We start from the raw sequence: 25,443 nt of genomic DNA, 5'->3' as shown, positions 1-25,443 counted from the left end.
GTACCGTCATCACGAAGGTGGCTTTCCCAGACTGAGACTTCTCCCTGGCTCTCCGAATGTGCTGACCCCTGCACTTCCCCCAAATGTGGGAAACTGACCTGCATCATTTGTGGTAGAAGAATTTCAGAAGGAGACGAAATAATGAGGTGGAACCAGTTTATTTGGGAAATAAAAGGAAGATAAACACGCATGCTCATGAGAGAACACGGGCTTCTTCGAAGAGGAAAAGAGCCCCAAATCCACATAAAAAGCAGGGATGTGCCTCCAGGTCCCCAGAGAGTGGAGCCGAGCTCTAGAATGAAAATGTGCACATCTCAGCAGGCAAGGCTCAGGGCCAGGCCCTTGTCCTCTGTTGAGTTAGTTGATGTTGTTTTGCCAGACTGCTCTCCCACCCCAGGCTGTTGGTAGGGAGTTGCCAGGGGGTAGAATGTGGAGTGTTGCCCATCTACTACTTTTTTAATGCACAGGGGTTATTCTTGGCTCATGCACTCAGGAATTACTCCTGGTGGTGCTCAGGAAACCATGTGGGATGCTGGGAATCGAACCCGGGTCGGCCATGTGCAAGGCAAATGCCCTACCCGCCATGCTATCGCTCCAGCTGCAGCCCGTCTACTTTTGATGTTCCTCTCCTTGTTCTTCCCTTGTCTCGGTGCTGGACCTTTTCCCTTCCAGGCCATTCAGCTGCCTCTCAGGAAACCATCTGTGCACCAGCCTGCAGTTCTCAGTCATATTGGTTTTGCAGGCTTCTGAGATGTGTTTTTTTGTGTGTCAAAGGTCTTTATGCCTTTGGACTGGTTTTAGGTTCCAGACAATGGTTCTCTTAATCTACTTCACCAGCGCGACTTAGCTTCCTGCCTACGACACAGTCTTTAGTCCAGAGATATAGCTCAGAGGGGAAGGTGCTTGCCAAGCACATGGCTGGCCCTGGTTTGGATTTCCCAGTATGCCGTCTGGTCCCCCAGCCCACACCAGGAGTGATCCTCGAATGCAGAGCCTGGAGTGAGCCCTGTGTATGGCTGGGTATGGCCCCGAAACAATACTAAATTTTTTTCCCAGGGCTACATTTATTATGAACAGAACCATAATACTATCAATCTTAGAAATTAAACCATGGGAGTTTTTTGGAGTGGGTACAAATCCTATTTCTAATTGATGAAACTTGAAATAGGTAGTTATCTTAAACCCTACTTTAAAATGATCTCATTAAAAAAATAATTTATGAATACTCATATTTATTTAGTCTTACTTGCACTCATTGTTGGTGGGGAGATGCCTCTCTGACACTGTGGGGGCTACCAGTCTTGGTCCTGGCAAAAAGCCCTGCAGTTCTGAGGGTTGAACCTGGGACCCAGGCATGCACTCCAGTCCGTCAAATTTTTTAAATTGAATCACAAACAGCATAATCTTAAAAAAAAATAGACCTCTTTCATGTTTGGTTTTGGAGAGCTATCTGGTAGTGTTTAGGGTTTTCTCCTGCTGGTGCTGGGGTACTGTTTGCTGCTGTCCTGAAGATCGAATCCCCATCAGTGCGTACAAGGCAAACACCTTACCCACTACTGTCTCTCCAGCCCAAATGTACACCTGTTAACACTTCTAGAGCCTGATGTCTCTTTTTTGGCTCTCTGGGTCACACCCAGTGATGCTCAGGGGCTACTCCTAGCTCTGCACTCAGGAATTACTCCTGGCAGTGCTTGGGGCCCCATATTAAGATGCTAGGGATCGACCTAGGGTGGCCACTTGTAAGCAGATGCCGTCCCTGCTGTACAGAGCTGGATGTCTTCAAGAAGAAGCCTGTCACGGGATTGAAATGGTAAAAAGAAGGGGAAAGAACTTACACTTTTTCAGTGCTTGCTGTATGCCAAGCACGATCTCAGGAGTCTTAATATTTATGAGTGGAACTTAATCTTCACGACATTCAGAAAAGGTAGGATTGCCATTATTCCTGTGTTACAAATCAAGGAAGGCACGGACAGGCTAAGCGGTTAGCCCGGCTGCTTGTCAGGGTTTGAAGTCTCGCCTCGGCTCTGTGCTTGTACTGGTCCCCTGACTGGGGGCGGGGAGTGTTCCCCATGCTGTGCCAAGTGAACTCTGCCTGTCGGTGCCAACCCCCCTCAGGCCTGATAATTCTGCATCCTGGAAAGAGAGCGTTTTGGGTGCAGGACAGGGCTGAGAAGCTCGAGAAGCTGGGTTGATCAAAAGATGTCTCCAAAACAGCCTGGGTTTCAGGCTGGGCTTACGGGCTTAAGGACTTTAATGCTTACTTCTTGATTAGAGGAACAGGCCGCTCGTAAATCCTCTGATCCTCCCACTGGAATGCTTTTGTTGTTCTTTGCGCCATAGATCTCCCTCTCATAAACACGTTGCCCAACCCCCAGACCCCCCCCCCCCCCCGAAACACAGCCTCCTTAGCCCGGCCTGCAGTGCTCTCGCCATGGTCCAGGCAAGCCAGTGCCAACGGTCGTTTTCAGCATGTCGCTGGCAAGGCCTGAGGAATGGCGGGGACTCTGAGCTGTGAGCTGAGCTAATAAAAAGAACCCAGTAAATGAAAGAAATAAAACAAATGGGACCTAAGGGAGCCCTCTTCACATCCATTTGTTTTACGGCACTGGGTCTTAAAGCGTTCACCGAGCTGGAAGGATCCAGAGAAGTTCCTTCGAGGTCGGGAACCACCGCGCTGCACCGGCCCGCACCACGTGGCCGCTGGCATGCACAGCTGGACACGGGGACTCTGGCGTGCGTGACGGCCAGCAGGTACCTCCGAGGACTGTTACTGAGCTCACGGGGATGCAGGAAGGAAGCGGTGTTTACACACACTCATTCTCCGTCCGTTCCCAGCTGATGTCATGTCTCTTCGAGCACCTTGCTGAAGGCAGTTGCACCCTCCACCCACCTCCACCCCCGACCCCCCATCCAGTTTGCATCCCACATACCAGACTCAGCCAGTAACTTTAGACTGAAGGCCAGGCGTGGTGACTCCTTAGGCTGCCAGTAACCGTCTGTCCATCCCTGTCGGTTTCAGCGCTCTACCTTTTCTCTTCTGCCTGCCCACTAGCTCGGTGACGTCATGGTGGACATTGCCAGTAACATCATGCTGGCCGACGAGCGTGTCCTGTGGCTGGCACAGAGGGAAGCAAAAGCCTGCAGTCGGATTGTGCAGTGTCTCCAGCGTATCGCCACCTACCGGCTGGCCAGCGGCGCCCACGTGTACTCCACGGTAAGTGGCCGTCAGCCTGGCATCCGTGGGAAGCCAGCCGGGGATCCAGCGCTGGCCTCCAGGGAGATGCCCACAAGCAGATGAAGACTTTCCCTTTCACGTTGCTCTGACGGTCCAGTTTATAAACATTTTAATTATTTTTTAAAATTATTTTTATTATTTAAAATTTTATATTTTATTTATTTATTTAATTTTTTTTTGGGGGGGTGGCCCATACCCAGTGATGCTCACTCAAGAGGTTGCTCCTGGCTCTGCACTTAGGAATTAATTCCTGGCAGGGCTTCGGGGACCCTAGTGAGATGTTAGGAAGTGAACCTGGGTCCACCACGTGGAAGGCAAACACCCTACCCGCTGGCCTCTCTCTAGGGCTCCGAAGCTTAGCTTGTAAATATCTTAAAGACTAGTTTTGCTATTGAGCGGGCTCCAAATTTCTTGGTCACTGGAGACATTCCTTCTGAGAGGGCAGAGGAAGAGTCTCTAAAAGATCTGGAAGATAAAGAGGACATGCTTGCTCCAGAGTATGCGTCTTTGTCTCCTTTTGGAAATCACTTATGGGGGTGAGTGGGGGAGGGTTTGCCGGTGCCGTGGGGGGTGCCGTGGAGGGCCAGAGGCTGCTCGTAGCTGCTGGGGCTGGTGGCCGAGTGCAGATGCTTAGTCTGTGGTGCCCTTCGGGCCTGTGTCCCAGAGACAAAGGGCTGCCTCCCCCGGGGCCTCAGCCTGCAGTGCTCACGGGCTTCTTGGCTGACTCAGCAGTGCTGGGGGACCACGTGGTGCCGGAGATCCTTCATTTGTAAGGCATGTATGTGCCTTAAGCCCTGCGCTGTCTCTGCCCCGTAAATTCCTTTCTTTGGTTGGCTTTTGGGTCTCACCCTGCAAGCCTCAGATCCGAACCGGGAACTTACACATGCAAAGCATTTCCTTCAGCCCTTCGAGCTATCTCCTCAACCCCTGCTCACTCCTGTGTTTTGTTTCATTTGGGATTGAACCCTTGACTCTCTGCATACCAAATGTGACTCCACCACTAAGGCATTTGCCTGGCCCCGGGAATGATTTTTTTTTTTTTTTAACCTTTAATTTGAACAGTGGTGGGCTCGAGTGATAGCACAGCGGGTAGGGTATTTGCCTTGCACACAGCCGACCTGGGTTTGATTCCTCTGCCCCTCTTGGAGAGCCCAGCAAGCTACTGAGAGTATCCAGCCAACAGGCAAAGCCTGGCAAACTCTCCGTGAAGTATTCAATATGCCAAACACAGTAACAACAAGTCTCACAATTTGTTGTGAGATATTACTGGTGCCTGCTCGAGCAAATTGCTGAACAATGGAAGGACAGTGCTACAGTGCTACAGTTGAACAGTGGTGGTCACCGTTTAATCCTCTGGGAAAACATCAAAATAACCCAGTAGACCTGTCTCTCATCACTGACCACAGCCTACACTACCCTGTTCGGGGTTCTGAAACTGCTTTGGAAATCTGATTATTTGATCAGGCTCCCGTTTCAAGAAATCTGGACTCTGCTTGAGCTCTTACTAATCTATTGGCTTTTTCGGGCTATACTCGGTGGTGCTCAGGGCTCAGGGCTTACTCCTGGCTCAGTGCTCAGGGGATCAATCTTGGTGGGACTCAGGATCACATGTGGTGGTGCTGGGGATTGAATCCAGTCAGCTACGTGCAAGGCAGGCACCTTCCCCTCTGTACTGTCTCTCTAGCCCCTTCTCTTGGCATTTTACATCAGACCCACCCTTGGGATAGAGAGCTATTTATATTTATTTAGTGCTCACTAAGTTGAGGAGTAGCACTTTTTATTTATGCTTAAATCGAACTCTTCTAAATTCCTCGGTGTCCCTATTTCTTCTTTTTCAAAAACGTGTGACCAGTGGGAGAAATAAGTCCTGTAGCAGTCACATTCTGATTTGGTCCATGATTTTCATTTCTTGATTATTTTAGTGGGTTCATAAACTATTTGATTCTTCCGCCTATGATTTCACACGATTCAAAGTTATTCATTTTTTCTATTGATAGATTCTTTTTATGATGGTGCTATTTTATTTTTCCTTTTTGCTCAATTAGGTTTAGGATATGTTTTATTTCCTGAATATGAAATAAAGCAGAGATTTAGCCTGGTTGCTGTTTTTCTCAGGGAAGATTTGCTCTCAGAATTACTCTCTTGTTTAAGTCCAATTGCCTTAGTTGTGGCTACCGTTAGCCCGTCCAGCCACGCAGGGCCATTTTGAAGCCCAGGCTCCAGTCTTCTTACTCAGTTCAGAGAACCAAAATGATTCTTGGGCACTTGCACACCGTTTCAGCATGTAAAGTAGCTTCCAGGGAAGTCTGTGTCTGCTTCTGATAATCAGCAAAGATTTTTTTTAAAAGATATATTGCATTCAATTTTATTTTATATTTGGATCTCATTATGGTAATAATCATGCCTTACTTCCTGTCATTAATTAAACTTTTAAAGAAATTCCATGCTAATATATTTTGTAGTTTACATGAAATAGGTCAGGCTTACTTATGTAAATTTTCCCTCTACGTTTTATATAAACACTGATTTGCAAACTTGTTCGTGATGATTTGTATACGCATTTAATATTCCAGCATCATTCCCACTGCCATTGTCACCGTCCTTCCGCCATTGTCTCCAATCAGCTAATAATTTGATTTGGCTTCAAGGCACCCAGAAGGGAAAATCTCTTCACTGAGGACTCAGGGGTTTGTGTCTTTGAGTAAAGGGTAATTCTTTTGTAACTCAGGGCTCACACGTTTGTCATGGTTTTACATATATATGTGTGTGTGTGTGTGTGTGTGTGTGTATATATATATATACACACACACACATATATATGTATATATATGTCTTTGACACAAAACTGAAATTTTAGAATCTATATTATTTGCTTGCAAATGTAATTGAGTTCAGTAAGATTTTTTTTACTATGTGAGAACTAACACAGAGATTTTTTTTTTGGTCTTGAAAACTTGTAGCAATAGCACAGTGGGTAGGGTGTTTGCCTTGCCTGCGGCTGACCCGGGTTCAATTCCTCCATTCCTCTCAGAGAGCCCGGCAAGCTACCGAGAATATCCCATCCGCATGGCAGAGCCTGGCAAGCTCCCTGTGGCATATTCAATATGCCAGAAACAGTAACAAGTCTTGCAGTGGAGACGTTACTGGTGCCCACTTGAACAAATCGATGAACAGTGGGAGGATAGTGCTACAGTGCTTGAAAACTTGGAGATCCACCAATTATTCTATAGATGGTACTGGGCAAATTCTCTGCTCTTCTGTTTTCTTTTTTTCCCCCCTCTTCTTTTTGTATTTTAAAATAATCTTTCTAATTGACTTAAGGTAACTGTATTCTTTACAACCTACGAGAAGATGATTTTGGCCATCGATAGTACTTGGGATGTGCCTTGTCTTGTAGACACAGACTTCATTCTTCCTGTAAGAGAGAAAAGAAGGGCTGCGTTGACTCTAGAATTTGCTGGAAGTCCTGTCACCATTCGTACTGGTCACTTCTGGCCTCTGGGAGAGACCAGGCCTCAGCACAGGAGGCTGTGATAGAGAGCCGGGGCCTCACAGTTCAGCCTCCCTCTTTTTTTTTTTTTTTTTTTGCTTTTGTGTCACAGCCAGCGATGCTCAGGGGTTACTCCTGGCTTTGCACTCAGGAATCACTCCTGGCGTGCTCGGGGGACCATATGGTAATCGAACCCATGTCGGCTGTGTGCAAGGCAAACGCCCTACCCGCTGTGCTACTGCTTCAGCCCCTCAGCCTCACTCTTAAGTTTGCATTCTGTTGGTGCTGGCACCATCTGTTTCTCATCTGATTTGCTTTAAAAGTCCCTCCCCTGGGCCAGAGGGGTAGCTCACAGGGTGGGGATTCCAGGAGGTCCTGATGGAGACCTACAGCCTGGTCTCTGGAGAACTGTTGGGAGGAAACTCCCCACCCAGAGCACATGTAGCCACACATAGCCGCTGAAGAGACACAGGGCCCCTTTAGTATTTGGACTCGCACCTCCCTTTCGTGCCAAGGAATCAGCCTCCAGTAAGTCTCTGAAAGGTTTTACTCGTGAAACTTGATGCACCAAGCTAATTCCATCTCCCTCTGAAAGCCGGGGAGTGCCCGTGGCCCAAGGTGTTGGCCAGGCTGCTGTTGAGACATTCCCCACCAGAGAGCCCCTCCTGCGTGACCACTGTTCAGGGGAGCAGGCAAGCCGCTGATGTGACTGGCGGCTTTTTCTTCCTTTAAGTACGCACTTCTGCTTTCAGCCCGTTTCCTGCCAAGTTCTCTTCACATTCTTTGTGATCGTGATTGAAGTCTGTGCCTTTGGGTTCTTTTCTACCTGGGCATCCTTTCTGTTTCTAGATAGCCTTTTGTTTTTCAGCTCTTTCATTTTTTTTTTAAATGTTGCTAGTTTTTTCCACTGTGTCTTTGTTCAGTTAAAACCTTTGCCTTTGCAAGTGGCCAGTCTGGCTGGAATCCTGGCATTGCATGTCGTCCCCCCCCAGCGCCTTACCCCGTTCCCCTGGCCCCAGCACTGGCTGCCAGTTGTGACCCTAGAGCCAGGCGGAACCCCGGAGCACTGTCTGGTGTGGGCTGTGACCCAGCACCTCAACAACAGGTGATGCTTTTCTCTTCCATATTGTGACTTTCATAACCCATTTCCTTGCCTTTTGAAGTACTCGCCCAATATTGCCCTGGAAGCCTATGTCATCAAGGCAGCCGGCTTCTCGGGGATGACATGCACCGTGTTCCAGAAAGTGGCTGCCTCGGAGCGCACGGGGCTCTCTGACTATGGGAGGCGGGACCCGGATGGGGCCCTGGATAAGCAGCTGAGCTTCAAGTGCAATGTCTCCAATACATTTTCCAGCCTGGCACTCAAGGTATGTCATTCCCGCAACAAAATCTTGAAGACCCTTCCCAGTGTTTGTATACTCTTAATGTTTTGCTAGGCCAAAATTTTAAGTGTATTGAAAGGTATCGAGAGCAGAGTGTTTTTAGATTGTGTTTTTGCTGTTCAGAGAAATTCAGATCGGGAAGAGCTGTGTGATGGCTTTTACTGGCCCAAGGAAGTTGTGGCCCTTGAATCATTTTCTTTGCTTAAGAATATCGATGTTACTTCTCTGGGCATACTGATAGAGGGATGTATAGATGAATATTGCATATTGCAACTCTCAGCAGCCTTCCTCTTTATTTCTGTCCTGATTCCTGACGACCTTAGGTACTTGTCGGGCCCTAAGTACTGTGTGCTCTTGGCTTTGTACCCATTGAACCCAATGAAAACATTGGGGTCTTCAGGAAAAAAATTTGATCAGGCAAGATGTACCAAAAGAACAGACAGAGAAATGCAAATATGCCTTTTAAAAATGTGTATTTAATGCTAGCATGCAAAATAAAAAATGTTTATTGACTTTTCTGTGGGGAACAGCCCTTGCAAGTCTGGGCAAGGGTCATTCCTGTTCCCGCCTACCTAGCAGGCTTGGCTGGCAGGGGTCCTGCTCCGGTCCAGCTGTACCAGGGACCCCCAGGGCCACACCCCCAGTGCTCGGCCTTTAGTGCTGCACACAGGATGTGTGGTACTCCGAGATGTCATCTGACCATGGAGTGGGGAGACACGCTGAGATGGTGAGTTGAGTTCTGTGAGAAGCCATAAGACGCAGGGAGTAGGATTGCGATCTCTCGATGGAAACAGTGACCCAGAATTGTATTCAGGTGCCCACTCAAAGCATTCAAACTTGGACTTATACCTTAACCCTAACATCATTTTTTTTTTTTCCTGTTCCATAAGAGTCATGAAATGAGACTGAACTCAAAAGTTCTTCACAGGGTTAAATAAGGGAATCTATAGTCATAACTGTTCCCGGAACAACTAGCACTCGAGAAATGTTAGTTCATGTTTATTCTTTTGGAGTCATCTGTTCCTTAGTAGATGCTGAAGATTTGAAGGTAGGGATCATGATGGTCTCATCGTAAATCTCAGGACGCTGGAGTGTCAGGCAAGAGTATGAGACATTCAGTATATGTTGGTCAATAGAAACTGGTTGCCCAGATTAATTAGCAACGAAGCTTAGTTTAAAACTGCATTCTTGGGGCTGGAGCGAAGGCACAGCAGGTAGGGTGTTTGCCTTGCATGCGGCCGACCAGGGTTCAATTCCCAGCATCTCATATGGCCCCCTGAGCACCACCAGGAGTAATTCCTGAGTGCAGAGCCAGGAGTAACCCCTGTGCATCACCAGATCTGACCCCAAAAAGAAAAAAAAAATGCATTCTTAAGGTAAATATGATCCCTGTTAACCTTTATAGTATGATAGATAATCATAATGACGGACTGATTAATAACTGATCAATTGACAGTTTCCATATGGTTAAAGAAATATTTTTGAGTATTTTAGCATCTGTCCATTTAAAATTGAGTACTCAAGAAAATTTACATAAGTTTGTTGGTGTTACTACTTTGACTCATTCTCCTTTTAGTGCTAGAGATCTATAGATATAAAAAAAATCAGACATTAGGAAAATTTAATTACATTACAGAGCACTCAAAGTCCAGATTGTCGCAGGGAAGAATATTAAAATCTAGTGCAAGTACTTGAGTTCACATCCTCCAAGCTATTTAGCTTCATATACTAGTGATATTTAGCTTGATGTCATTGTAAATAGGGAAGAAAACATGGATTTAGCAAGGAAAAACTACCCGAGATCTTTGATCCTGATCATTTCATGTGTGGGTCCACTTTGAACATGAGCGTTCCTTCTGAAATGTCAGCGTAGAAGTCAGAGGGAAGAGGCTCACGATTCCTGTTGATCAGTTGGTTAGTTTGAAGTATTTCCTCCCTCCGCAGCCTTCTCCCCACTCCCTGCCTACAGCCCTGATGATAGTAATTAACGCACCGCCTGTGTAGCAGTGTGGTTTCATGATTACAGTCTCTTTGGTCTACCCGATCCTGGGTTAAACAGCCCTTGTGCCCCACATGCCAGGTAAGACTCGGAATATCAGCAGGATGACAAGGGCCGCCCCGAGACTCTGCTAGGTGACCACTCCACTTTCTTCTCCCTGTGGCTGGTTGAGATCCTCAATCAAAACACACTCGCCGGAGCTGGAGCAGTAGCACAGCGGGTAGGGTATTTGCCTAGAACGAGGCCCACTTGGCTTTGATTCCCAGCATCCATTTGGTCCCCCGAGCACCACCAGGAGTAATTCCATCGCTGAGTGTCACCCAAAAAGCAAAAAAAAAAAAAAAAAACAACAACAACAACAAACCACACTCGCCAACCAAACCCTGGCTTTGCCAGTGGGCTGGAGGAGAGACTCTTCTCATTTATGAGCTGTGATTTGGGGCTTTATATCTATTCTTTGCTCTGATCCATGCACTTTAAAATTACATATACGGTTAACTGAAATGATAATCTTTGTGTTCTTTGCTTAAGGCCAAGTGTCAAAAAATAAGGTATACAGTCATGATAAATGTAACAAATTAAATATGTGTTCCTGGGTGATTTTGTTGTTGTTGTTCTTCGTTTTATGAACTTCCCACAATAAATGATGAACATATTTCTTTTTTAAAAATTCTATTTTTTCTTTGCTTTTTGAGTCACATCTCGTGATGCTCAGGGGTTACTCCCGGCTCTGCACTCAGGAATTACTCCTAACGGTGCTCGGGGGACCATGTGGGATGCCGGGATCAAACCTGGGTGAGCCATGTGCAAGGCAGATTCCCTACCTGCTATCTATCTTTCCAGCCCTGCCATTTTTCTTGTCTACTTTTAAGTATAAAGGTGTAAGTATTATGACATTGCTGAAGTTTACACCCCTGTCCACCACCCTCTCTACACCAGGGAGCCTGTAATTAGTATTTAGTAATATTCTGGGACGTTATAGGCTATTATAAGCTTGTGAATATATATAACAGCCTTGAATGCAGCAGGCTTCATCTCCATGGGCTGCCATAGCCTGAGTTGTACGAAGTGTTGGTGTTGGTTGGTTCTGCAGCTTTTTTTCCTTGATTAGAAGCTCTCTTTTGACTTTCAGAAATTCTAAGTGTCAATACTCTCAATACTCTTGAAACTGCTAGACCAAGTATGGTCTCTTTATGAAATCAATTTGATGTATCATAAGTAATGCGAATCAGGAAGCTATGCTTTGTTTTCATGTTGATTTTATATTCAGAGGAAAATCATTTTATGAATTTTATAGGACTTCATTTAAATATTCATTATGTAACCTTTATCTGTTGATGTCTTGCATGCTTAAGAGAAATTCATATGCTTAATAGAAACTACTAATGAACATATTTATAGCTAATTTTATTTTCTCACCAGATTATATTTTTAAGTTATGTTGATGCCAAGTTTCTTCCCTTTTCGGGGAGGGTGGGGTGGGTTATACCTGATGGTGATGCCCAGGGTTTACTCCTGACTCTGCTCAGGGTTCACTCTTGGTGGTGCTCAGGGGAGACCATTTATAATACTGAGACTGAACTGGGGTTGGCCTTGTGCAAGGCAAGTGCCTTAAACCATATAATCTATCTATCTTTGGTCTCCTCTCCACTCCCCTTCCCTCCCCACTCTTCACCTCCCTTTCCTCTGTGCTAGGAGGTCACTCCTGGGAATTCTCTGGGGAGACCAGTGGTACGGGACTGTGGATTGAACCTGACCGCTTGCATGCAAAGCATGTGTCTATTCTGTTGAACCCTCTCTCTGGCTGAACCCTATTTCCTTGGGTAATATATTCCTACTAAATTTTCTTTTTAACTTAAAAGTTATATCCAAATTGCCAATATACAGGTCCCCAGAGTACTTTCATTCAACAGGTACTTTGGGGCACCCACAATGTGCTAATGTGGCTGTAAGAATAGTTGACAGTGAATTCTCAAGTTTACCATTTGCTTTGAATGAAACATTTAAAAATCTAAACATGCCACACAGAACTTCCACTAATTCCATAGGCACGGGCTACTTTTCTCAAGTACGAGTGTCAAGTGTCTGAAGCTATTATAACAGAGGGCCATGACAAGTAAATGAGTTTATTTGTGCTTAAAAAAAAAAATTCTCCTAAGCTAGTTAGATCCTTAGACAGTGGGTTCTACTGTGATGTTGCAGGTGTCAGTTAGGAGAGAAATATGTGCCAAATTTTACCTGAGAATGGAAGAGGCAGCAGCAGCTATTTCTAAAAGCAATCTGCTGAGGAGACACAATTATATGTGTCCCAGACGCCTTATTTAAAATACTTTGTGAACTCTTCCTCCTGCCTCTCAGCCCTTCTCATTCGGATCCACCCTTTACATTGCAAACAGAATTCTTTTGGTAAAACTCGAATCTTCCCCAGCTCTTGAGGTTCCCAGACACAGTATTGGAGAGCATTTTTGCTAGGCTTTCTGGAATGTACCATAAGCAGTGGCATTAAAATGTTAGGACTTCTCAAAAGTGGTTAATCCCAGCCTTCCCAAATTGCAGGGTGTGGGAGAGGGAGAGCTATGAAATGAATCAGGGATGCATATAGTAGTCAAATTATATGGTATGTTTAGGATGGGGAGGGGCAGTGTTCTCTAAACATTGGACAACCCGGGTGTTATTAAAGCTGAGACAGTATGATGCGATATTTGCGTTTCTTAAGAATGTTGTCAGCATTACCAGTGGAAAGGATGAGTGATGCCAAAAAAAAAAAAAAAAGACTTTGTGATAAGTTCTTAAAATTGGGGAATTAAAAAAAAAACAATTTCTTGCTTTTTTTTGGTGTAGAGATTAATTTTTTTGTTAAATGCTGAGTAACATAAAAATTCTGATAAATATGACTCAATTTTTTAAAGAAAAATATTTTTAATTGAATCACAGTGAGATAAAGTTGAACAGTTGTTCACAGTTGGTTTTTAGTCATATTATGTTCCAACACCTTTCCCTTCACCAGTGTGCGTTTCCTACCGTCAATGTCCCCAGTTTACCTCCCACAGAAACTAAAAAAAAATTCTAATAAATCAGCCAGCACTTTCTGTTGGTCCTATTGGTAACTATGTTTATCTGAGCAGAAGGTATGTCTTATTCCTTGGGAAACGTATGCTGAAATAAGAGTTTGCTGAATCAAAGCTTCTGTTAGGCTTACATAATTCTTCCTTTTGTTCTTTGACAGTTTGAGTCCATCATAAATCAACGTAAAGTTCTCTAAAGCCAAATTAATTAGACTGACATTTGTGATAGTCTGCATTGGTGCTTATTTACCATATTTTATCATTGTAACGTCGATAGTACTATCACCACCTCCCTGATCTGCTCCATGCAACTGCCCCCTGCCAATAGATAAAAGTGCAGGAAAATTCAAAGAATTTCTATAGTTAATTTTTGAAGACCGGAATTTTTTTTTTATTTTTTGGGTCACATGCAGCGGTGCTCAGGGGTTACTCCTTGCTCAGGCACTCAGGAATTACTCCTGGTGGTGCTCGGAGGACCATATGGGATACTGGGTATCGAACGCAGGTCAGGGTGGCGTAAAAAGCAAACACCCTACCCGCTGTGCTATCGCTTCAGCCCCCAAGACTAAATTTTACAGTGCTCTTTCTTTGAGACTTTCTGTTCTGTGTGGTCTCGGAGACATTTCTTAGATAAGCTCCTTGAATTATCGTTCTCGGGAAATCCAGCGTTTGCTCCCTGCTCATATGACGCCCCTTTGTTTTCGTCAACGCCTTTCCAGAATACCATCGTGGAGGCCTCCATCCAGCTCCCGCCCTCCCTGTTCTCTCCAAAGCAAAAACGAGAAGTCAGACTCACCGACGACTCTCTCTACAAGCTCCAGCTCATCGCCTTCCGCAACGGGAAACTTTTCCCAGCCACCGGGAACTCCACCAAGCTGGCAGACGATGGCAAACGGCGGACGGTGGTGACGCCTGTCATCCTCACCAAGATAGGTTCGTGCGCGGCCTCCGCCGTCGGTGTTGGGACGGGGCTGTTTTCTCATTGCCTGTCACTGAGATTGTTCCTTTCTGTCCCTTCTTACTGCTGTGAGTCGCTCGTGGCACAGAGCAACTGGGGCAAGCCTGCTAGCGTGCCTGACGATGTTGCCTCACTTCTGGAGTTGGAGAAAAACCCGTTGTCGTTTCCCACTTGCCCAGATGGCGTGAGTGGAGATGCCCAGCGTATCCCCGTCATCGTGACACTGCGTCGGATTGCACATGGAGCAGATGCCGTGGCAGCCCACTGGGATTTCGACTTGCTGAATGGACAAGGAGGCTGGAAGTCCGATGGGTGCCATATCCTCTACTCGGATGAAAACATCACCACCATCCAGTGCCACTCCCTGAGTAACTACGCGGTGTTAATGGTATGGCAGTTGTTAAATGCATGCGTAAACACAGTATCCTCATTTCTTTCCCACACGCCTGTAAGCCTCAAGTGAAGGTTCTCCTTTTCTTTTTTTCCCAAATGTCTAACATAGATTTGCTGCATTTAATTATAAGTAAGTGGTGATGTTTGATTCAGGTCTGGTTTTGGAGGGAACTTGAGTTACCCACCAGGTGAAATGTTGGGTTCAGTTTGGTATAGAGATTATTATATGAGAAGACTCCTAGGTAGCTGGTAGTTATTAGGTTGATTTTGACCTTAAAATCTGGAGACATCTGCGAGCGCTCTAGTGCGGCTCCCGGCCCTGAAAGAGGTAACTCATGCATAGTGATGAGTCACAGTGACAAGTCAAGGACCCTGACCTGACCATCTCAAGCCGTTTTCCATGACATATCATACATTCTAGGTTCCTTTTGGATTTTGGATAATGGCATTCATTTCAGTTTATTTACTCTGACTGCAGGCTACAGATTGACAATTGTCTTTAGTTTCAATGCCAAAGTACCATTATCTGTTATTTCTCATTATTCAGACCTATTGATTTTTGATGAAGCAATTAGTTTTTAATGCATAAAAATAGGATACTCCTGTTTATTCACTAAAATTATTATCCAGAATGTTTTGAATAACATTCTTATCCAGATCCTAAACGTTCTTATCTGGAATATTCTTGTGGCTGGAGTGATAATTCAGTGGATTGGTTACTTGCCTTGCATGAGGCCAAGGGGTTCAAATTCCCGTATCTCATATGGTCCTCTGAGCACCACCACAAGTCCTGAGTGTAGAGCCAGGAGTAAACCCTGAGCACTGCTGGGTGTGGCCCCCAAACAAAAATAAAAGTAGAACATTCTTCGTCAAAACATATCCATTAATTGATATGGTTGGGTAAACTTTTCTTTGAGTTGAGGAGTGTTGAAACAATTTTCCATGTACAGCAGTGTGGCCAGGCTAAAAAAATTAGCCTACCTGTACACACCCATAGGAATCTTCTCACATGGCGAGGGAGCCTTGTTCTGCAGTATCCGATGGATCTGATAAGCGACTAGTCACTCTGGTTTTTATTTTCCTTTTTGATTGTTGTTGTGAGGGCCACGCTTGGTGATGCTGGGGTTCCATTGTGGTGCCAGGGGTCAATCCCAGGGTCTCACCCATGCAGTATCCGTTCCTTGTACTGAACCGCACACCAAGCTCCTTGTTTTAACTTAATTTTATCATTGCTGTGACGTGGTAGCAGTGGAAGCCATTACTTCTGAATCTGAAAGACATTTCTTCAGCTTGAGAATAAGAATGGCATTTTTATTCCTGCCTCTGTTACCAAAGGTAAAACATAATAATCATGATATGTTTTACATTTTGGTGAATAGTATTTTTTTTAAAGAGCCTTTACCCCACTTAATATGATCTGTGAAGCTGACTTTAATGAGAATCAATATTCCCCAGCCCTGGGGTGTCGGTTTCTCTTGTTGTTCCCTTGGTCTGTATTACATCACGTGGCTGTGAGTCAGGCAGAGAAGAGCGAGCTGGTCCTCAGCCCCTCTGTCCTGATGCTCCTTCCCTGTGCTTGTTCCCGGTCCTACTGGCCAAGGGTGGGTGGAACAGGCCCCGCGGGTCACTGATTAGATTCTCTTTACAAATCCACGCTTGGTCTCTTCACGGCAGAGCCAGGGGTCCGGAAGTCCACATTTTATTTTATCATTTTTTGCTTTGGGGGGGGTCACACCCGGCTATGACAGGGGTTACTCCTGACTCTGCACTCAGGAATTACTCCTGGCAGTGCTCAAGGGACCATATGGGAGGCTGGGAATCGAACCCGGGTCGGCCCCATGCAAGGCAAACGCCCTACCCACTGTGCTATATCGCTCCAACCCCTGGAAGCCCACATTTTATCATGTTGCAGTCACTTTTCAAATTGAAGTATGCAACTTCTGAATCATTTTCCCTTTCAGTTTGAAAGTGATTACGAAATACTTGGAACTAGGAAGTTCTGAGGGAGAAATAATAGATAGAAAGATTGCCTGAAGTTTATGTAATAATTAACTAGAAAGTTGACCCAGAGAAATGAAACACGGCTCATTCTCCTGCTTTCCCACTCTCCCTCCCTTCTCCTCTCTCAAGGCATTTTGAGCTTAACTGTTAATACTGTACCATTGAAACTTTATTTAATCTAATGCTATTTTAAAACATCTATTTTTGAACTTCTTGCTGTTCTTTCAGCTATTTAAATTAGTATAATCCTTTTCTGAAAGAAATAAGCTATTCTTTTATCTTCTATACTTTCGGTCTTTTTAAAAAAATTGCAATATACAATTCTCAAAAGTAAAATACAATACTGTGAGTTTTTTCTGTGAAGACTATCCTTAACCTTCCACTTTTCTTAAATATAATGGTGCCACCTAGAGGTAGCAAAGTGAAATGCACGTGGGCTTGTTGACCAAAAGGTAGCTAGTATAGAGAAATTTTAGACTTCTCACTAAATATTGACAACTTAGTTATTTGTACTCTTTGACTAAGAGGCGGTGCATTGATTATTTGTGCATTTTCAGGGCTTCCATGAGAAAGAAATCAGGGTGAGCCCTGTAACTCTTTCCTAGCTGAAGCACAGATTGAAGATTTAAGCCATTTTTACAAACAGGGCGATTTCAGCAGGGAAGAAATTTACATTTGAAGTAAGTTAGTAAGAGTCAAAATATTTATGTATGGGGACTTCGGCTAATTCTAACATCCTCACGGATCAAAGACTCCATTTATGCATTGGAAATCTGAGCTGGGAACTTTCTAGTTGTGAGTGAAAGGCAAACCTCAAAATAGATGTTTCACTTTTCTAAAATATGCTAAAAAAGATGTCTGCTCTAAGGCCTAGTTGTTAAAAGAGTCAGTTTAACTGAATCGGCAGGAATTGTAAATTGGGTGGGGGTGTCAGCTCTTTTATGCTTGGGATGGGATGGGCATTTTCCCCCCTTGAAAGAAGAGAGACTTTGGGAGAAATAACATTGCCTGAAGGGAAAAAAAAATGTTCCCCATATAGCATAAAGGCAAAGTTAATGAAATCATACCTACTTTTGAATAAAATTACATGAAGAAAGAAATCGCTTTGAAAAATAGGAAATTCCAGTCCAGTCCAGGCAGAGAGTGGAGGAGCTGGGAATCTTTCCTGGCAGACTCTCTCATACTCCTACTCCAGTTCAAGCCTGTACCACACATGGGTCCATGAGTACAGCCAGGAGTGATTCCTGAGCTCAGAGCCAGGAGCAAGAGCAGTCCAAAATACTTAGAGTCCCACCCACCCCCAATCTAATACAAAAACAGAGATGTGGCATAAAAGTCCACAGCTTTTATTCTCTTCAGAAAAGAAAAACAATAGGCCTCTTTCTGATTTTTTTTTTTTGAAAACCATGTTGCAATAGCACAACGGTAGGGCGTTTACCTTGCACGCAGCCAGCCTGGCCGAGCCGGGTTCGATTCCTTCGCCCCTCTTGGAGAGCCCGGCAAGCTACAGAGAGTAGCTTACCTGCGCGGCAGAGCCTGGCAAGCTACCAGTGACGTATTCAATATGCCAAACAATAACAACAAGTCTCAAAATGGACATGTTACTGGGTCTGCTCGTGCAAATCGATCAACAATGGGAGGACAGTGACAGTGAAGAGTTTAATATATGCTTTTTATTTTAAGCCCAAATTCTTACGTGGACAGGTAAACCTTTGTCTAATTTGGTTTCCAGTGAATTGCTTTTTCTGTTACCTGCATTGCAGAATCAAGATCAAGATTTAGAAAGCAAGTTGGGAGGGAGGGAAGGAGGGGGGAAAGGGATAGGTGAGAAGGAGGGAGGAAGGGAGGGAGGGAGAGAGGGAGAGGGGGAGAGGGAAGAGGGGAGAGAGAGAGAGGAGAGGATGAGAAGTAGGTCAAAGGTGAACCGTGCAAGTTAGGAAAATTGCATGAGCATTAATCCTTGAGTGAAGCAAGGGCATATAAGGCCCGGAGTTTTGTTCTTTCGCTCCCTTGAGAAAATCTTGAGCGGTTGTATATCCAAAAGCGGGCACTAACACAACGCTTTCTTCCTCCCCTCAGGATTTGACGGGATCCGAACTCTACACTCCAGTGGCCAGTCTGCTGCACCCTGTGGTCTACACTACGGCCGTCATTCTTCTCCTGAGCCTCCTGGCGGTCATCGTCAGCTACATATACCATCACAGGTGAGGAGTACGTGCACCGGACACAGGTTCTGCTGTGTATTTGTGTACGTCGGCGTTTAGGCCAGTTTAAGGAGGACTTACTGCCACGCTCTTTTGTCTGAATGAGAATCCTTATTTCCAGGGCAGTGGGGAAATGGCTCAACACATTGTAGTGTGTGTGCACTTTGCGTGCGGGGTTCAGTCCCCAGCCCCTGTGGCCTCCTGAGCAGCCTCTGGCGCCAGCTGCCATAACCCAGAACTGAAACAAAACAAATAGGAGTCACTTTATAGTCAACACACCTTTGTTTCTTTCAATCCCAGACTTAAAACATTGGTCCATGGGAAGGTGACTGCATCGTTTTCAGCATCTGGTCATTTGACCGTTACTGCATCATTTTCAGCATCCGGTCATTTGACTGTTGCTGCATCTGGAGAGTGGATATTGGCAGGTGCCAGATAAGTGATTAGTCAGACTGTATTGCACTGTTAGTACAGTCTGACTACACTGTTAATCTGGTTCTACACTGTTAATTTGGAAGGCAGGAGGGAAGTGGATGGGTGCCCTGTGACATGGCTTCCAGATCAGACCTTAAAACTATTTCGATTTCAGGCCGTTTCCCATTTTGTGAGACACTTCATTTCTTTATAGATGACATTTAAAAGGTTCCTGTTTGGGGTTTACTCCCAGCTTGGCGCTAGGGCACGGCTCTGCTGGTGCCAGGGTCTGGCCCACTCGGGGCCTCCCGCATGCAGAGCGAACACTTCACCCCGTGGAGCATCCCACCAGCTCCTCTCCAGGCCGTCTGTAAGAAAATCGGTGGCGTGTGAGCATGGAATCTGAGGCGGTTTTTTGTCCGTTGGAAGCAGTGCTAGAGAGAATTTTATTTCATGGTGGGAAGTAGATGAACTGAAAGGGTTCGCTAAGCAGAAGTGCACTTTAAAAGAGGTTTTGCTGGAATGTATTTTAAAACCGGACAACTATGACATTTATTGACATTTAGTTAAGAAACAAAAAAGAGGTTTTGATATTAAGAGAAAGAAAGGAGGGAAGACCTCAACATTGATTTGCAAGGCCGGGAGAAGTGCAGGGAGCATTTGGGCTGTGTTAGGCCACAAAGACATCCCGCAGAAGGCCTTAGGAGGACCGCAGGCATGTGCCTGCCCAAGGCATCAGAGCTAACAGCAGCCCTGACTGACGTGTTTCTTAGTGTGTAGAGTAGGTTTAGTCTTTAGTGTACTGGGTGATGTACTTGCCTTTGTAAGTTGTACAGGTAACTGTGGAGAAACTGAGGAACTGAGGGGCGGGGGAGGGAGGAGGGGGGAGAGAGAGAGAGAGAGAGAGAGAGAGAGAGAGAGAGAGAGAGAGAGAGAGAGAGAGAGATAAAGAGAAATTTGCTTAGAAAATAAAATGATGCCTTGGCAGTTGGGATGCATTTGGCCTTGTCTCACGTCAGAAGAGCTTGCCTGGATTTGAGTATTTTCCCCTTTTCTTTTGACAGTTTGATCAGAATCAGTCTCAAGGGCTGGCACATGCTCGTGAACTTGTGTTTTCACATTTTCCTGACCTGTGTGGTCTTTGTGGGCGGAGTCACCCAAACCAGAAATGCCAGTGTCTGCCAAGCGGTACGTACAGTGTAAACATGAAATGGAAGGGAAAAGAAATACGGTTTCAGAAAATTATTTGATCTGTTTTGTTAACTATGAAAGGGAAAATGGTAGCTTAAAGTTTTTTTTTCCCCTTTAAAGGTCAGACAAATGTCTGTCACTTGAACGGTTTACCAGTAGGCTTCAATTAGCATTTTACAATTGAAAATATGACGACTTAAGGTGTTTGTCTTTTATCTTTGGGAATTCAGTGCTTTGTGGTAGGACTCATAATGCTTAATGAATGCCAATTGTTTGCAAAATCATAATGCTGTGGAAAGAGAAATGATTTTCTCAGATAATAGGATTTTAAAAGTTATTTATTGATGAAAATATTAGGAATTAGAACAATATTTAACTGTGAGATATTAAAAGATGAAATGTTTTTTCTGACAAATAGGAAAAAATAAATTATTTAACTTTTTTTTTTTTTTTTTTTTTTTTTTTTAGTTATTTATTTATTGAATCACTGTGGGAAAGGTTACAAAGCTTTCAGGTTTATGTCTCAGTCATGCAAATATCAAACACATTTCCCTTTACCAATACTTATTTTTTACCATGAAGAACCCCAATAAAACCCCACCCCCCACCCCTCCCCGTCCCTGTGAGGCAGATGAATTCTAGTTAACACTCTATCTGCTTTGATTAGATTCATTGTTTCAATAAAAGATTCACCACTATTATTTAGAGTTTACCCCCCCCCAAATCAGACATGCTGAAAAAGCATTGTGAAGTGATTTGCTTTCTACAGCTGGGTTCAAGAATTAAATGTTGGTTTTGGATTTCTGCTATTTTACCTATTGACCCTGGAAGTATTTCTACTGAAAGTCAGATAGTTAAGAAATTGGTTTCTTGAGTATTGGTAAAGGGAAATGTGTTCGGTATCTACATGACTGAGACCTAAACCCGAAAGCTCTGTAACTTTTCCCACAGTGATTCAATAAATAAATAAATTATAAAAAAAAAAAAAAAAAAAAAAAAAAAAAGAAATTGGTTTCTGTGTTCTGGAGTTGTGGCCGTGCTGGAGAGCCGCTCGCGGGGGGACCGGTGGCCTCGGTAGGGCGTGAAGGGTGGAGCGAAACGCCCCCTTCCCATGAGGTTTTAGTCGCCCCCACACTCCCGGCTCATACCTGCTGTCTACAAGGCTCCCATGTGGCCGCCATCTTTCTTTCCAGAGAGGAGAGGGCGAATGGGGCAACACCCTTTCCCCTCCGGCAGACTTGATGGCCTGGATTAACGCATAGTCCATTCACTTTTCTGCTCCAAGCTGCTGGGTTCTGCATTAAGTCCTTGTGCTTCTGGGGCCATGGCCGTGCTGGAGAGCCGCTCACGGGGGGCGACTGGTGACCTCGGTAGGGCGTGAAGGACGGACCGGAACGCCCCCCTTCCCATGAGGTTTTAGTCGCCCCCACTCCCCCGGCTCATACCTGCTGTCCACAAGGCTCCCATGCGGCCGCCATCCTTCTTTCCAGAGAAGAGAGGGCGAATGGGGCAACACCCTTTCCCCTCCGGCAGACTTGATGGCCTGGATCAACGCATAGTCCGTTCACTTTTCTGCTCTAAGCTGCTGGGTTCTGCATTAAGTCCTTGTGCTTCTGGGGCCGTGGCTGTGCTGGAGAGCCGCTCGTGGGAGGCGACTGGTGACCTCGGTAGGGCGTGAAGGACGGACCGGAACGCCCCCCTTCCCATGAGGTTTTAGTCGCCCCCACACCCCCGGCTCATACCTGCTGTCCACAAGGCTCCCATGTGGCCGCCATCTTTCTTTCCAGAGGGAGGAGGGCGGATATTTAACTCTTAATTGCAAGTGAATTTTATTTTAATTTCTCCTTTAATCAGATTCAGTATAATTGTTTAGAAAGGTTCATTATTTTTCAAGTCTAAATAGTCCTCTGGAAACTTAAAAATGCCATTAGAAAGTACTTTACAACTAAGAATTTCAGTTTTCCTAAGTCTTAACTGTAAAACAAGAACAATTTTTTAATCTTGTATCTCCTGGATTAAAGATACTTTAACCTCTCTTTGTGAACTCTCTGTCTAACCTTTTCTTGTTCTTTTGATTTTTCTGTCAGAGAAAACTAGCAATCCTAAAACCTACTACTTCAAGTCAGTATTTGTGATGTATCTTAAGTTCTTGAGTTTCTATGTGTTAATTTTTTTCATACTCTTCCTACTGATTGGGGTGACTCCAGGTAATTCAAAGGTTTATTTTAGGTTTTTTCCCTCCATTACTTTTTTTTTTTGGCTTTTTGGGTTATACCCGCCAATGCTCAGGGGTTACTCTGGCTCTGCACTAAAGAATCACTCCTGGCAGTGCTCGGGGCACCATATGGGGAGCTGGGAATCGAACCTGGGTTGGTGCATGCAAGGCAAATGCCATACCTGCAATGCTATCACTCCAGCCCACATTTCTTTCTGCAAAGTTTTCAGTGTGATGAGTATAACTCAGAGAACCCCAGGAGTCACTTTTGTCCCTTCGCTGGAGCCCTGGGTCTGCCGTCTCTCTTGAGTGACTGTATCCTTTTGGGCCCTCCAGCATCTTTGCCCTGGGAATCCTGGACAGTGACTTCCATGGGTTTCTGTTCTGCAGAATCACACTGTCTATTCAGGTTGTCAGGTTTTCACAGAGAGGAGACATGTTTTCACTGAGAAGAATTCTGGGCTCATTGATGTCAGTCAGTCAGCATGATTTCTTGATTTGGGGGAACCATTCTTTTAGAATTAAAAAAAACTTTATTTTTTTCTGGGACATTTTCATGAAGAGAATTTGTGCCTATAATTATTATTTTTAAGAAGAAATAATCAAAGAGATTACTTCAGTGAATTCAGAAAGCTGAATCATACCCTTGGTGCCCTGATACCACATGCGTTCTTCTGATTCAAAAGCGTTTATAAGTCTCTCAACCTGGAGAGATAGTACAACTGGTGGGTGCCTGCCTTTCTCTGGCTGATCCAGGCTCAATCCCTGGCACACCATATGTTCCCTGGTCCCTTCAGGGAGTGATCTCTAAGTGTAGAGCCAGGAGTAAGCCTTGAGCACCACTGGGTATGGCCTCTCAAGTGAACGAAAAAGAGTTTTTAAGTCTCTCCATCCTATTTTCCTTGAGACTTTTATATTCATGTCGAGTTGTTTTAAGGACAGATCACGTGACACGTGTGACTTGCATCATCCCTTTGGGAAGAAACTTCATTACTGCCCTTGTTTATATTTGTCACAGTTACCCACAGTTATTGATTACCTCTCAGGTCGTAATGCAATGAGAACTAATATAGTTCCTCCAAAGTCCCCAGCGATGGTCATTGATAATACCTGTACTGCAATTGTGGAAAATCAGTTTCAAAGCAGTGGCATTGTATATCTAATGCCATACCCATAGGCAAAAAAACAAAAAAAATATCATTATATGCTAACAGTGCACTAAATCACAAATCACAATCACAAATCATCCTGTTAGTTGTCGATTGCCTCGAGCAGGCCCCAGTAACGTCTCCTTCATCCTAGCCCTGAGATTATATTCAAGGCTCTTTAGGAGAATGAGACCCATCATTGTTACTGGTATTTGGCATATTGGTTACCTCACGGGGAGTTTGTCAGACTATGCCGTGTGGGCAGGCTACATTCGGTAGCCTGCCAGTTTGTCAAAGTAGGAATGAAATGTCATAATAAGATGTCGCGCGGCCGTGAATGCGGCCGCGCGGTTCCAGGAGCTGGTTTTTATAGTCTCTGAGTCTTGGCCGCTGATGGGATTACACAGCGCCAGGGGGCCAGTTGGTGGGTGTGACCCCCGCCTACTGGAATTTGGAGGATCTGGGTGGAGGATGCTCAACCCCAATCCGAGTAGGCTTGGAGATCTCGGCCCCAGAACCCACGTGACTTTGTCCCTCTGCCAGTACCTTCATGTGTGCGGAGAGTGGTCTCAGCATGGTGGTGACTGGTCCTGGAGGTCTTCGGCTGCCGGGGCCCTGGTCAGGGCGGGGAGGAAAGCTCAACCCGCTCCCCTCCAAGGGGTCCCGGCGAGGAATAGCCAGGCACGGGGGCAGGAGACTGCACTCTTCTCCTCCGGGAGCTGGTTTTTATAGTCTCTGAGTCTTGGCCGCTGATGGGATTACATGGCGCCAGGGGGCCAGTTGGTGGGTGTGACCCCCGCCTACTGGAATTTGGAGGATCTGGGTGGAGGATGCTCGACTCCAATCCGAGTAGGCTTGGAGATCTCGGCCCCGGAACCCACGTGGCTTTGTCCCTCTGCAGGTACCTTCAGGTGTGCGGAGAGTGGTCTCAGCATGGTGGTGCACTAAATACTTTTATTTAATTTCAATAGTGTTATCATTGGCAGAGTCTGGCAAGCTCCCTGTGGCGTATTCGATATGCCAAAAACAGCAACAATAAGTCTCACAGTGGAGACATTACTGGTGCCCACTCAGGCAAATCGATGAACAATGGGAGGACAGTGCTATTGTATTAGTCTTTAGAGCTTTCATTTTTAGTTAACAGAGGAGTTTTTCAAACCCACCTTGGGCTGCTGAATTGTCATAGCCCAGGGAAGGCTACGTCCTGGTATTAAAACCCGTTTTTTTCTTGGAGTGCCAGCCTGTTCACCCTCATCTGCTCACATACCATTATGCTCTGTAGAAATTTTTCAGGCCTCTTGCTCTAAAGCTGTGACTTTGACCCTCTCTGTTCCTTTGCCTTTTGTTTTCCTCCCCAAAATGGAACTTAGCAACTGAGCTTGAATTTGAAATATTTCACCTCTGGGGAACGCACCTTTGGTTTCCTGTCCTGGAGCCATATTATGGGATAGTAGGGACTCTCCATTGTGTGAGTTAGTGGTGACTACTACTTCTATTGTGGCCCATCTCTGTTCATCTGTGCTTTCGCCATTGGAGGGCATAATCCCCTGTTACTCAACTTCTCCAGTTCTTTGTTATATTAGCAGGAAATAATGTTGCTCCATAGAGTAGACCTTTATCCTATTTTGGCATCAGTTTTTTTTTTGCTTTTTTGTGTCACACCCTGGGCTGGAGCGATAGCACAGAGGGTAGGGCATTTGCCTTGCACGCTGCCAACACGGCCAACCCGAGTTCGATTCCTCCGCCCC

The 25,443-nt window shown here is 45.2% G+C and overlaps 1 protein-coding gene across 1 annotated transcript in view; it reads left to right on the top strand.

Moving 5' to 3' along the window:
• ADGRA3 (adhesion G protein-coupled receptor A3) overlaps positions 1-25,443 on the top strand; it is a 132,050-nt gene that overhangs the window by 99,040 nt on the left and 7,567 nt on the right. The window contains exons 11-16 of the mRNA XM_056130343.1: positions 3,053-3,214; positions 7,889-8,092; positions 13,891-14,104; positions 14,309-14,517; positions 18,603-18,727; positions 20,206-20,329. Coding sequence (XP_055986318.1) covers positions 3,053-3,214; positions 7,889-8,092; positions 13,891-14,104; positions 14,309-14,517; positions 18,603-18,727; positions 20,206-20,329 — 1,038 coding nt within the window. The remainder of the gene's footprint in view (positions 1-3,052; positions 3,215-7,888; positions 8,093-13,890; positions 14,105-14,308; positions 14,518-18,602; positions 18,728-20,205; positions 20,330-25,443) is intronic.

The sequence above is a fragment of the Sorex fumeus genome, unplaced genomic scaffold (assembly GCF_029834395.1).
Source record: "Sorex fumeus unplaced genomic scaffold, SorFum_2.1 ptg000077l, whole genome shotgun sequence".
NCBI classification, from domain to species: domain Eukaryota; kingdom Metazoa; phylum Chordata; class Mammalia; order Eulipotyphla; family Soricidae; genus Sorex; species Sorex fumeus.
The sequence above is the reverse complement of the archived record's forward strand: the minus strand, read 5'-3'. Positions and strand labels throughout refer to the sequence as shown.